Consider the following 13,812-nt stretch of genomic DNA (forward strand, 5'->3'; position numbering starts at 1 on the left):
TGAATACTCGTGCTATGTGATATGTCAGACGTAGAGATTAGTCATATGACAGATAGCGTTTCTTCCTGCGTTTCGTTTATCTTATTCTATTTTATTTTTCTTACGTCCTAAAGACCTGACTTACGAGCTATCAGGTACCATTAAGCTCAAGGCAGTTTCAACTAAGATTTACTGCCTGTAAGTGACATCAATCAATACAGGACGTGGATATGACTAAACAACATGCACCATCAAGAATTTCATAGACACAAGTGAAGATCGGGAGATGCTGGCAGTGCACAGGTAACCGGGAGCAGCATTAAAGTTTGCAGCACACTCACCGTCATATCCCGCGGCGTGGTGAGTTCAAGAGTGATACACACATCAAAGAGGGAGGAAAGAGCACCTCTCTCTCTCCTCCTCCAGTGTGCTATTCCTTCCGTCCTCATCACGTCCTCCTCCCCTTCCTCATTTCACTTCTACTGTGCTGTTCTTCCTCTCCTCATCACGTCCTCCTCCTCCTTCTCCTTTTCCTCATTTCATTTCGCCTGTACCCATCCACACCGTAAGTATCGGAAAATTCGTATCGAAATCTGAACATGGAAAAACAATTGTATGTACAGGGTAAAGAATAAAACGAAAAGAAAAAGACTTGAGTGACGGGGAGCAAAGAGCGTGATATCATTCTGGCTTGGTGTGCGAGGCGAGGCGAGGCAGGGAAGTCTTATCGTGCTCATGAGGGTAAGAGGGAAGAAGGAGGGTAAGCAGTGCTGTGGCGAGATTACCGAGGGCTGAGGCAGGCTGCTGGGGAGTGAAGGCAGGAAGGAGTCAAGGTAGGTTGGCGGCGACACAAGGGGAATGTTTTTTCTTTTCTTTTTCTGCATTAATATCGTGACAATTGGTGTTTTTTTTTCTTTTTTTTCCATAGCACATTCTTATAATTTACAGTTTCTTGTTGACAGTAACTCATTTTGTTCTCTTCCCTCTCCCCCCCCCCTTTTTTTTCTTTCTTTTTTTTCGTGTTTTTTTTTTCTTTTTATTTTTGAGGTAGGATCTGCGTCATGTCCTAGGTAGATAATTATATACAGAAAAAAAAAAAAAAATAATAATTCCTCTCTAATTTGTCTTCCGTTATTTCCACAGCAATAAAAAAAAAAAAACTTAACTGGCTTCCTCTCATAATATTCAGCCACTGTGTTCACTGAGCCCCATTCCTTCCACGCATTACGAACCCGTTGTAAATTTAGGCTGCATTCTTCCATGGCAAAATAATACATGACGCAGATTAAAGAGCGGCTGGACATGCGGGTGAAGGGTGATGGCTCTCGGCGTAGTGACGTGCTTTATCTGGCATGCAGGCTGGCCACTGAGGCTGTGTTGCCATGGTGACGCCCGTGCCTAAACTCAACCTTTTAGTCCCGCCTTAACATGGCAGCAACACTGACGTCATGGTATATTTTGGTATATTATATTCTGGATGCCATTAGAAGGTTTTAATTAGATTTTTTTTTTATCATCGTTGTTGTTGTTGTTGTTGTTGTTGTTGTTGTTGTTGTTGTTGTTGTTATATTATTGTTATTATTATAGTTGTTGTTTTTGTTTTTGTTGTTGTTGTTGTTGTTGTTGTTGTTGTTGTTGTTGTTGTTGTTGTTGTTGTTGTTGTTGTTGTTGTTGTTGTTGTTGTTATATTATTGTTATTATTATAGTTGTTGTTTTTGTTTTTGTTGTTGTTGTTGTTGTTGTTGTTGTTGCTGTTGTTGTTGTTACTGTTCATGTGTCTTTATATATTTTTTTTTATCTTTTTATTTATTTATTACTTTTTCTATATCAGTGGGTTACGCTAACAGGCACAGATCAACTCTTATCCCCCCTTCCCTCTCTCACTCACGTTGCAAATAAATAAAATAAATAAATAGTTGAATAAAAAAAAATAAAAGATAAGAAAGGTAAGTTATTTTCGAACTAAAAGCTGTACGAACAAACCGATTATCCTCTACGAGCTCCAAATGACATCTGAAGGTTTTATTTATTTATTTACCTCTTTCTATTTATTTATTTATTTTTTTTTTTTTGTGATCGATTCCCGTTTCTCCGTTCACTGAAGACCGCAGAGACTTGTTCACTTACCCTGGCCTAAGCACGCCACTGCACGCAACTCAGCATATTAACGCCTTGGTGCTTCACAGGAAATTGGTCATTATCTTGCAAAACGTCCCCCACAAAAAGACCAAGATTCCACTTTACCTTCCTTCATTTTTCCTTTTTCGTTCCTTTCCTCTCCTTCCTCCATTTATCTTCTTTTTTTTTTTTACCGTCTAATTTTCTCTCCTTCCCTCCCTCCTTCATTACTTTTCTCCCTGTTTTCCATTCTCTCTCTACTTTATTTTCTTTCATTTTCTCTCCCTTTCTTCATCCCCTTTCCTCTCTGTCCTCCATTCTCTCATCTTTTCTCCTTCTTTCCTTTCTTCCTTCATCTTCTTTCCTTCCTTCCTTCCTTCCTTCCTTCCTTCTATTTCTCTTCGTCCTTCACTTTCCCTTATCTTCCTTTTCTTCTTCCTTCATTCTTTCCCTCCCCTGTTCATTCTACCATACCTTCCCTCCCTCTTTCCTTATTTTCATCATCTCTACTTTCACTCATTTTTCTCCTTCCTTCATCCTTATTCTCTCTTTATTACCCAATCTTCCCTCCCTTCCTTCCTTCATTCCCTCTCCTCCCGTTCATTCTCTGTGCTTTCCTCCCAACTCTTCCACGACACAGTTTAATCCGCCATCACGAGTCGCGAGACACATGACAGTCGCGATGCGCCCTCCACTTTGACAAACGAGACGCACCAGGAGTTATATAGAGAGGACAAGCACTAGTGTGGAAAGGTCAGCTTGGCAGGGTGGCGTGTAGGTAGATTGCCAGACAAACAGATAGACAGACAGGAGAGTAGAAGGACGAACAGATAGATGACGGATAGATACATAGATAGATAGATACAGGTACAAACAGTCTGATAGAAAGATAGATAGGCAGACAGAAAGATACAGGTACTAACAGGTTGATAGATATATACGAGTAGATAGATGAATTAATCAACTGAGTGACTGATAGACAGACAGACAGATTTAGAAACAGATAAACAAATAGATAAATAGAAAGGCAAGCTGACAAGCAAGAAGACGGACACAAAAAGAAAACAAACAAATGGATATATAGGTAAATATACACTTAAAAAAAAAAAAAGAGAGATAAACAGACGGATAGACGGACAAACAAACACAGATAGATCAAACATATTAAGTGACTGATTGATGCATGAAGAGACAAGTGGATGAACGGAAGTGACTCTCTCATAATCCAGGTAATGAGGGCGTCCCATGAATCACGGGAACTGCCTGCCTGGAAAGCGAGCTGCAAAGTGGCCTCGGCTTCAGAATTTTTAATGAACCGACAAGAGATGGTCCGATGATCGCCACACACGCCTCGCTTCATGTTAGATTACCGGACATGTACACATTTTTAAAGGTTTCAGCGACTCACTTTTCTTCAATTTAGTGATGTGAAATGTTGAGAGAGAGAGAGAGAGAGAGAGAGAGAGAGAGAGAGAGAGAGAGAGAGAGAGTTTAAGTTGTCTAATTTTATATTGGAAAAGTTTACATTAGTTCAGTTTTACTTCTAAACATTAAATCTCTCTCTCTCTCTCTCTCTCTCTCTCTCTCTCTCTCTCTCTCTCCCCTATATTAGCGTCATCAAACTGAAAATACTGGACCGTTCAAATCTTTAAAACAAAAAACAAAACAAAAAACAACAAAACAAAAAAACGAAAAGCGTAGCTGACTGACCGGAAACGAGGTATGTCTGCCACTCACCGAACCATTCCATGCCGGTTCATTGGACAAACTGAGCCTGGAGTTGTGGAGGGTTGGCATTCCTGTGCTCTCTCTCTCTCTCTCTTTCTCTCTCTCTCTCACAATAGTACGAAACATTTTCTCACATTTTTTCCCTCAGTCACATAATCAAACAGTAACTTTTGAAATACACCACGTAGGACTGACAAAAGATGACTCGATGAAGGTGCTGCTAGAGGAACGTTGCGATTACTCTTGAGCGCCTTGCTGGACCGCCACGGAGCCTCGGTTGTGACGCCTATGAGCGGCAGAAACCACATGTTCACCGAGCCGTGACACCCCCCAAGCCCTGGTACACATGCCTTGTCCCTGTCGGATGTTGCAAGAAGAGGCCAAAAGAAAAATGCACAGATGGAGATTCCGCTTCGCCACTCTCTCCCTCCCAGTGACTTGTCGTGAAGACTAGTGGTATCGACTCAGTTTTCCGAAGCTTCACAAACCACAGAGTAGGAAAGAAAACGTTTCGAAGCAGGCGACGGTTTTTTTTTTTTCTTTAACTCTTTTCTTTAGTTGAAACTATTACCATATGTCATGTTCCACCCTACCTTCCTCTCCTGCACCTACACCACCAGACAGACAATGGCGTCTCAACACCGCTGCCTCTGCCGGGGTGAGGGTAGGGCGCGCATCAAAGGTCTCAATAGGTCTGCTCGGTGCCACCAAGGAAAACAATGATATAGATTCTCATTTACTTAACATTCTTCACGTATAATATGCTCTGTAACAACCGGTTTTTGCTTTAAAAAAGTTTACTGATAAAAACATAAAACATCAACATTTATACACACAAAAAAAGAAAAAAAAAGAAAAACATGTTGGCAAACCCAGTAAACGCCAAATAAATACCCCTCGAATTCTGCTTTGCTCGCCGCCCTCACTCAGGACTCCATGTCATGTATTTATTGCTGTGCTGTGTGCATGCTCCCAGTCCCTGAAACATCAATGAAGCCTATGAAGTAAGCCCTCTCAGCCTGGTGCCACAGCTGGTCTGCGACTCTGCTTCTGTAAGAGTCACACGCTTCTACTGTATGTCTTGTCGAGAATCAGTACTGCATAGGGCGTGAGCTGTTCCTCCTGGAGGACAGAAGCCCTACCTGTGAGGCAGCCTTCCTGGGACATATTACACGGCATTATTTCTGATCCATTGACTGTACTTGCTGACGCGAGTGTACACTCCGGGGTTTCCTGGCTCGGCACACCGGATGCCCCACGACACCACGCCTGCAATGGCCCACCGGTTGGCCCCGCCTTGCTGCAGCAGGAGAGGACCTCCGCTGTCACCCTGCAGGCCAAGAATTGCATCATTATTGACTCCTGTTTTTAAGAGTGTGTGAAATGGAATAGATCATGATCGTCCTAATAATCGCAGCTGAAATTAAACATATTAAAGAAAGGGTCAGGTTAGGACAACGGAGTCGTGGGGAAGTTTCACGCATACCTGACAGGAATCCTTGCCGCCCTCCCTGGCTCCGGCGCAGATCTGCTTATCAATGATGTCTTGCTCGTAGGCTGCGTCGCATTCTTCGTTGGTCCAGACAGGTATGGTGACCTCCTGCAGCGTGGAGGCCACGGGGCCGCCGAAGTAGATGGTGCCCCAGCCTGTGGAGAAGACTCGCTGAAGTGCTGACAAGATTTCGGAAGTGTCTGGCTGCTAGTAAATTTCCCCTCGTATATCATACAACAATCATGACATTACAATTAATGAATTTAGCAGAGTTTTGGTGAATCCACCACAACCGCCTCCCCAGGCACTTACCGATCACTGTGGCGTCGCGGCCCACGTAACTTTCGTCGCTCTGCGGGAGACACACAGGCCAGATGGCATCATTGAAGTCAATGGAGCGGTCCAGGGTGATGAGAGCGATGTCATTCACGTAAGTGTTGGTATCATAGTGCTCGTGGGGCTTCATTGTCTTGATCTTGAAGTCAACGTGTGGCGAGTCTCCAGTCTCGTCAAAGGTGTACTCACCCAGTCGCACTGTGATAGATTCCTTGCTGAAGCTGGAGCGAGAGTGAGGTTGGGGTTAGAAAAGAGCGGCATACATTGAGTACGAAAAAGAAAAAAAAAAACTGCGAACCGTTTGGATAACAGCACCGCCACAAGGTCACATGGCGTTAAGATTACTAAAGTGCGCTACGTCTTCTCTCACCGAGAAACAACTTTGAATTCACAACCTTTCAGCAGCGAACGAATCACTGTACCATTTCCACTAACGAGGAAGTAAAGAAGATAAAAAAAAAAGATAAACAAGTGATAAAAGTACGACACAGACATCCAAGGGGACAAAAAGGCAGGAACTCACTCAACAATGCAATGGGCGGCGGTGAGCACGTGCTGGTTGGTGATGAGTGTTCCGCCACAGAATTGAGTGGCTCCATTCCGCAGCAAGGCAGCGATCCACGGCCACTCCTTGGGGTCAGCCGGCTTGCCCCCGACGATCCTGGTCGGCGGCGGCTTGGCGATCAGTCCGCATCCTGTTAAACCAACATCATTTTGAGTCTTTACTCATCTGGGCCATCTGAGTGTGACGTGATTAATAATTTACTGTGATGTAGCACGAGTTGTCTCCTTTCTTACCTCTGGACTCACTAGCGGGCGTGGTGGGGCGAGGGGTGGGAGCTGGCGTCACCGGCTTAGGAGTGCTGGGTTGGAGATTGTTGCTGTTCACTCGTGTCGGACAGCAGGCACCTAGGTACCTAAGGGAGAGGAGCCCGATTATAGTCCCTTGGTGTCATCTTACATGCTTTCGTGCTGTCAACAAGAGAAATCAGCGACTGTCACTTGTAACTTGAATCTGGCACCACTGGACACATGAAACCCTCAATACTCACTTGCTATCGATGAGACAAGCGTAGGGAAGATAGTCTCTGAAACTAGAAGCGAATTCCGGCAGGATGCAGTGCTGCAGATATCGACAAAATCCATTCTCACCGCGGGGCGTCCTGCAACTTTGGAACGGCAGGTCTGGCTGTGGGGACGAGGAAAGAACGTGAAGAGTGTGGCAAAACAGAGATTAGAAGATATGAAGCACGATTTACGATATTATTGAATCACTGTAGTGTTTTTACACACACACACACACACAAACACACACACACACACACCTGGCTAATGGCCAGCTGGTATCGCCTGGCCTGCTGGCGTGGGGTGCTGGGCAGTCCTTCCAGCTCCACTACGTTGCCACCTGCTGCCACGTCCGTCAGCCACGGCACGCTACCGGCGAGTTGCACCACACCTGCACACCACAACAACTGGTTCGTTACCTTGTCTCACCTGACACTCGATTCCCTCACGCTCTACCCCTTCAGCAGCACCTCCTCCTAACCCTCCTCCTCCTTCTCTGTCAGTGTTGTAGTGTTCTGATAGGCATGATGTGCCACTATATTATGTCTGACTGCCTGTCTGCCTGCCTACATCTGTGCATCTGTTTCCCTCCAATCAAAACATTATGCAGTGATTATGTTTCCCTCGTCGTTCTGTCCGATTCTGCTCGGCCTACCACTGATCCGACACTAGATTATGCTGTGCAGTTCTGAACCCAGACTTACAGAAAGAATATAGGTGTGTCAGAGTCAATACAAAGGAAGGTGATTAAATAAATAGAGGGGATGAGAGGTATTATTTACGATAAGATGTTGAAGCTTTCATATTTAAATTCCTTAGGCGTAGATTGAGAGATGATTTAGTAGAGGTCTTTAAGTGGTACAGGATATATAGCAATGTTGTATAAACAAAATTCTCAACGTCTGTAATAAGGATATGACAAGAAAAATCAGTTCAAGCTTAATAAAATTAGATTTAAAATATAGAGATAGGAAGGAACTGGTTCTAAACTAGTGAGACAGATGAGTGAAATAGACTTAGTAATAGAACTGTGCCGAATAATTAGCGAGCTTTAATAGACAACTTTATAGATGAGAATAAGTGGAAATAAGTAGTTTTCTTTTATAGAGAGACAGCCACGTGTAAGTCTGACGGCTTCCTGCAGCTGCCCTTACTTCCTTATGTTCTATTGTGCTTGTGTTACCGCAGCACATCTGCTTCACTACTGAATGCAGGCAAGAGTGCAGAAAATAATAAAATCGCCTTTTTTTGCTGCTGCGTCTGTCGTGTCGCTTGGACTCGTTCCTTTGCTATGTTTTTGACGTGTCACTGAACCTTCACATGCTGCCTATACTACTTGATCCTGATGGGAAACACCTCGCTCCACAAGACACCACACGCAATGGCACCCCCTGCAAAGCTGATTAGCAAAAGCTTATTTCCCATCCATCAGCTCTTCTCCATTACTGGCTTCCCACACTTGAGTTAAGCTCCGTGTCCACAACTAAACTGCCTTAACCTCATTCAGCTCACCCACGTGATGGTGCTGCGGGTGTTGGGGATGCTTACCTTCGCTGGGCGGACCGTCAGCTTGGCACTCCGGCAAGTCTCTGTTTTGTCTCCGATTGCAGTTGATACCAGTCTTGCCCTTGTTGGGCCTGCCACCGGGTCTGTTGGGTCTGCCACCGGGTCTGTTGGGTCTGCCGCCGGGCTTGTTGGGCCTCTCGTTTCTGTCGCCTCTGTTTGGTCGCCCGTTGTTGTTACCTGAATGGGTAGTGATCCATTTACACATACATACATCCATATACAGACATTTACATTTATACAATATAATATAATACAATATAATATAATATATATAATATATATAATATAATTATATATATATATATATATATATATATATATATATATATATATATATATATATATATATATATATATATATATATATATATATATATATATATATATATATATATATATATATATATATTTCAATGACTTCTATAAAAAAAAAAATATCCGCGTGAAATGAACCTTGATAGAATCATGCTTAAGATAAAGTACAGAGTAACCCAGGTGGGTTTACTTCTACCAGTGATCCAGAAGTCACTACTCTGACAACCAAACATTATGAAGATTGGCAGAAGCTGTCATCCCCTCGTGGCCCATGGCTCTGCTCTTATCAGTGTCCAACACTGACGGAAAGTACACAATGAGATATTCGGATGACTCAGACAATCATATCATGGCGCAATACACTTTGGATTAACTGAAATGTGTGTGTGTGTGTGTGTGTGTGTGTGTTTCACTCACCCTGGCACTCCTCTCTGTCCCTGTTCTTTCGTCGGTTGCAGTTGATCCGCCTTCCGCCGCCACGGTTCCCGCGACCACCTGACGTCAGCATGAGGATTCATAATTTTGTATCTCCTCAGACTAATGAGGATTGCCAAATACTCAAATGAAACAAGTCTGGAAGCATCATTCTGATAATACTTGAGATTTATTTCGATAGCGTCTAAAATTGCTATATGTAAACACTTTTAAAGCCGACGCTACATCGATCGACTTTAGATGTAATTAATCAAAGCGTAATATAATCAACCAATCAAAACATTAATTATATATTCCTGACCTGGCTGAAAACATTGACACGCGTGGTTTATTTCTAAATCATCAGCAATATAAAGTAAAAGTACATCTACACAACGACTAGAATTACGAGGATCTGCTTATGAAAATGGGTTTTATGAGTTACATGTACGTAAATGCAAATGATGAAGTGGTTTTCACGAGTCGACAAGTACTAAATACTGGATTAGCAATGATCAACGGAAAATTAGTGGTGAAGTTCTAATAATGGTTAGTTGTCAGGCGGACCAGCGAGTGTGCGACGAAACCAGAAGCTTTGAGGCAAGCAAGGGAGTGTTCTACATTGAAAATGCTACTGTTACTGGTACTACTACTATTACTGCTTTTACAACTACTACCACTACATATAATATTACTGCTACTACTACCACAACTACCACTAAGAGGGTGAAATAACTTACCTTTAGTATAAATATCAATCCTTCTTTGTACCTCACTCCTATACCTCATATATCATGCACGTCCCCATTACTTCGCCTCCACCGTAAGCTCCCGAGTGTAGCAGCCCTGCACCTTACTCTCTGCACCCCTGACCAGCACCACACCCTCAACAACCACGCACTAAGGGAACTTCTGTTATGTACTACTACTAATCTAAAGTGAAATCCATCTGTGTGGCAACTAACTTAGGTCGAAGGTCTGGGGCGGGTTGACTGGCCCGAACACAGTTGGCGGGAAGAAGTCAAACTTGCCAGACTGGGGCTGTTGGCCAAACTGGGGCTGTTGGCCGAATTGAGGCTGCTGACCAAATTGAGGTTGCTGGCCAAATTGAGGTTGCTGGCCAAACTGGGGTTGTTGACCGAACTGGGGCTGTTGGCCAAACTGAGACTGTTGGCTGAATTGAGGCTGCTGGCCAAATTGGGGCTGTAGGCCAAACTGTGGTTGCTGACCGAACTGGGGCTGTTGGCCAAATTGAGATTGATGGCCAAACTGGGGCTGTTGGCTAGACTGGAATTGCAGCCCAAACTGAGGGCCACCGGCGCCTCCAGTGAAAAAGCTGAGCGGGTTGAAAGTACCCTGAGGCCCTCCTGTAAGAGAGACTGTGTGAGGTGTGTGTGTGTGTGTGTGTGTGTGTGTGTGTGTGTCTGCGTCAGAGAGAGAGAGAGAGAGAGAGAGAGAGAGAGAGAGAGAGAGAGAGAGAGAGAGAGAGAGAGAGAGAGCAAACGTTAAACAAATACAGGAGGAGAAAAATACAGACAACCAAGTCTACAAAGAAAGACAGGACAGGTGCTCAAGAGGCTGCGTTGCAATGGCAAATCTACATGTCTGTGACTTTCTTATGCTTTGGTTAGGACACTAGTAGTAATGATCTTGGGAGCCTCGGCAGCAGCGGAGAGAGAAGGAGATAAGGTAGCATAGCTCTCTTCACTTTTTGGGTTAGTGGAATTGATAAAATGAATCATGATAGACACGTTCCATCATTGAGGAGAGCTATGATGAGGAACGCTACACACAGATGTCCTGCCATACATGGGTTAGTACACAATACCAAGGAGTCTACTGATAATGAAACAAATGTTCGAGTCATAATCAAGAATACCAAGTCAGGTTCTCTATACAAGCACAGCCGAGCCCCAGATTTATGTTACACCACTGTAAGAAAGCCCCTTTAATTTCCTGAACTTATCCTCCGTTTCCTTGCAACTATGAAACTCTTCCAAGCTGACACGTGACGCAGAAATTTTGCCCACGGACATAAACAATTGTTCCTGGAAGCTTGTGTCATAAATGCTGCCTCGAGTACACACACACACGCGCGCAAACACGAACACAAGCAAGCACGCAAGCACGTACGCACGCACACATATCTGGGGCTTACCATCGCTTATTTTCTTTACTGACTTACTGTTAATCACATAAACACTGCGGCCAGCCACTTATACGATGACACTTAAATTGCGGCTGGCCAATTCGCTTCCAATACTGGATAACCTGCACCTCTCTTCACTAAGCGGCGCGTCCAATGTTCGACTAGCATAATGACAGCAACAAGTGAGTGTTACTTTGATGTTCTGATCAATTGCCACCTGCACTTTTAAGTTCATCAGTGGTAATGAACACAAGAGTCATCAGGTTGTCGCGTAATACTAGTGGGAAATGATCTATCAGCATTTGAAGTGAAATTTCATGAATACTTTCCTGCTTTGTAATTCTTTTATGTGGTGAATAGAATCATGTGGCGATTATCATGTAAACTGGTGATGGAAAGTTATCGCAACAACAACAATAATGAATGTAACTCACAACATCTTGCTACAGAGAGTCAAGCTTCACTGGAACATTAAGCGTAAGTGAACGTCACTCTCCTTACACTTTCCGCAACGAATCAGGCCTGACAAGTTAAAAGCCCTGAGAAAGTCGATCCTCCAGGCAGACCGTAAATTCCTTGTGGTAGCATTGCTGATGCCTGTATTCTTAAATGTTTGGGTCTCTCACAAGGACTGTTTTTCAAGGGCTGCGGAGATCATTATACAAATTATCATGGGTGTTTTTCATAGCGACTTACAGAATTCTTGTTAAATCATTACTGGAAAAATCCCAATTACTTCCACTACAGACTGTTAAAAATAGGTAGAATGGGTGTTTTCACAGCGACTTACAGAATTCTTGTTAAATCATTACTGGAAAAACCCCAATTACTTCCACTACAGCCTGTTAAAAATAGGTAGAATAAGATGCCGGAACGTTTGAGAATACGAAAGCGTAATCTCAAAAAGCATGGAACCTACACACTTCACGAAACGTCGCGCTCTTCGTGGCACGGACAATCTACACACTGTATCACTCTTTACTGCGTCACATGCACTTCACTCACTCACTAACACCATCTGCGTATTATTGCATTTTTTTTTTTAGTCTTATTAATTATTGTTCAATTGGTAATACCTTTGACACTGCAGGCACGCGTTATGCTTCGTGCTTTGCTTTAAAAAGTCTGAAATTATTATCACTTATCATCATTTATTCCACCACATTTTTTTGCTTCTCTGCTACGTCAAGGTTGCCTCTCACTCAGACTATCAATTTCGAGCGATTGTATTAGACGCAGGATTTGTTACTCATCTCTTTTGAAACAATTTACTACTGTAGTTCTTATTGATCTCTCTTTCCCAATACTGTATCACCAATCTTTCTTTACTTTTGATAGCGCTTCTGCATCTATTACCTAATTACCTCCTCCTGTCTCCATTTCCTGACTCATTACGTTAATGGGTGCGCATTTCATTACAGATTGACAAGAACCAACACTCGGGGGCTGGGAACTAAAGGGCTGGCAGGTAGGCTGGCTGGCGGGCTGGCTGAGAAAGCTGCCCAGTTTTATGATCGCATACTCTACGTCATGCTCACAGATAGCAACACTACTTCAAGATGACGCCATGCAAGCTACTCCTAACATGAGGCCCTACAACCCAAGCCTGTCCCGCTCCTGCCTCACCTTGGCGACGAGCTGGAAATGAAGATGAGAATGTTAATAATGCTACTACTACTACTACTACTACTACTACTACTACTACCACCACCACTACTACTACTACTACTACTACTACACAAGTCGTATATACAGTTCATAACATAGAGGAATGTGATATGTTATTAGAGTACTGAAATGTGTGTGTGTGTGTGTGTGTGTGTGTGTGTGTGTGTGTGTGTGTGTGTGTGTGTGTGTGTGTGTGTGTGCTCCTCACCCTGGCGCTCCACCCTGGTCAGTATCTCCTCCTCGGCCTCCTCCTCCTCCAGCAGATCATCCTCAAGCGGTGCAGGCCCAGCACTCACTACGGCCCACAGCACCACCACCAGCACCGCCGCCACCAGCACGGCGCGCCCCCGCATCCTGAGAGTGGGGTAAGGAAAGGTGAGGAAGGACTGGAACACACACACAGACAAACACACACCCGAGCGCGCGAGCGCACGCACGCACACACACACACACACACACACACACACACACACACACACACACACACACACACACACACACACACACACACACACACACACACACAAACAGAAAGATAAATAGATAGATAGATTTATCGACTACAAACAGAATGCAGAATTATTAATTATGAATGTACACACACACATATAGATGGATAGATAGATATAGATAGATACATCCGCATATACATTTATTGGCTACAAATACTATACAGAACTATCAATTACGATTGCACACACACGCATAAATAGGTGGACAGACAGATGGATAGATAGATTAATTCTTCATAAACAAAATACAGATTTATAGATTATGATTGCAGTCACACACACACACACACACACACACACACACACACACACACACACACACACACACACACACACAAATTAGTTTTCAAGCCATTATTCTTAAAAGACTCTGTTCCTTCATCACAATTATCTCCAAAGTTCCCAGAAATGATATGTCAGATTCTTATTACTGATTTTCCTGCTGCTGATATAAAATTCTTATTAAACAA

At 43.5% G+C, this 13,812-nt stretch overlaps 1 protein-coding gene across 14 annotated transcripts in view; it reads right to left on the minus strand.

Annotated features, from left to right (window-relative positions):
- Positions 1-4,548: 4,548 nt before the first annotated feature.
- Positions 4,549-13,812, minus strand: part of LOC135091014 (proclotting enzyme-like) — a 25,354-nt gene continuing 16,090 nt past the window's right edge. For 3 of the 14 annotated variants that reach the window (XM_063988326.1, XM_063988345.1, XM_063988306.1), the window contains exons 2-12: positions 13,039-13,184; positions 9,979-10,380; positions 9,017-9,094; positions 8,267-8,461; positions 6,979-7,109; positions 6,706-6,842; positions 6,452-6,570; positions 6,177-6,348; positions 5,630-5,874; positions 5,312-5,472; positions 4,549-5,155 (exon numbers count right to left, since the gene is read on the minus strand). In XM_063988326.1, coding sequence (XP_063844396.1) covers positions 4,994-5,155; positions 5,312-5,472; positions 5,630-5,874; positions 6,177-6,348; positions 6,452-6,570; positions 6,706-6,842; positions 6,979-7,109; positions 8,267-8,461; positions 9,017-9,094; positions 9,979-10,380; positions 13,039-13,183 — 1,947 coding nt within the window. In that variant the 5' untranslated portion in view covers position 13,184 and the 3' untranslated portion in view covers positions 4,549-4,993. Of the gene's footprint in view, positions 5,156-5,311; positions 5,473-5,629; positions 5,875-6,176; positions 6,349-6,451; positions 6,571-6,705; positions 6,843-6,978; positions 7,110-8,266; positions 8,462-9,016; positions 9,095-9,978; positions 10,381-12,788; positions 12,801-13,038; positions 13,185-13,812 lie in introns of all 14 variants that reach the window. The other 11 variants (XM_063988336.1, XM_063988316.1, XM_063988383.1 and 8 more) reach the window with 7 other exon arrangements.

The sequence above is a fragment of the Scylla paramamosain genome, chromosome 3 (assembly GCF_035594125.1).
Source record: "Scylla paramamosain isolate STU-SP2022 chromosome 3, ASM3559412v1, whole genome shotgun sequence".
NCBI classification, from domain to species: domain Eukaryota; kingdom Metazoa; phylum Arthropoda; class Malacostraca; order Decapoda; family Portunidae; genus Scylla; species Scylla paramamosain.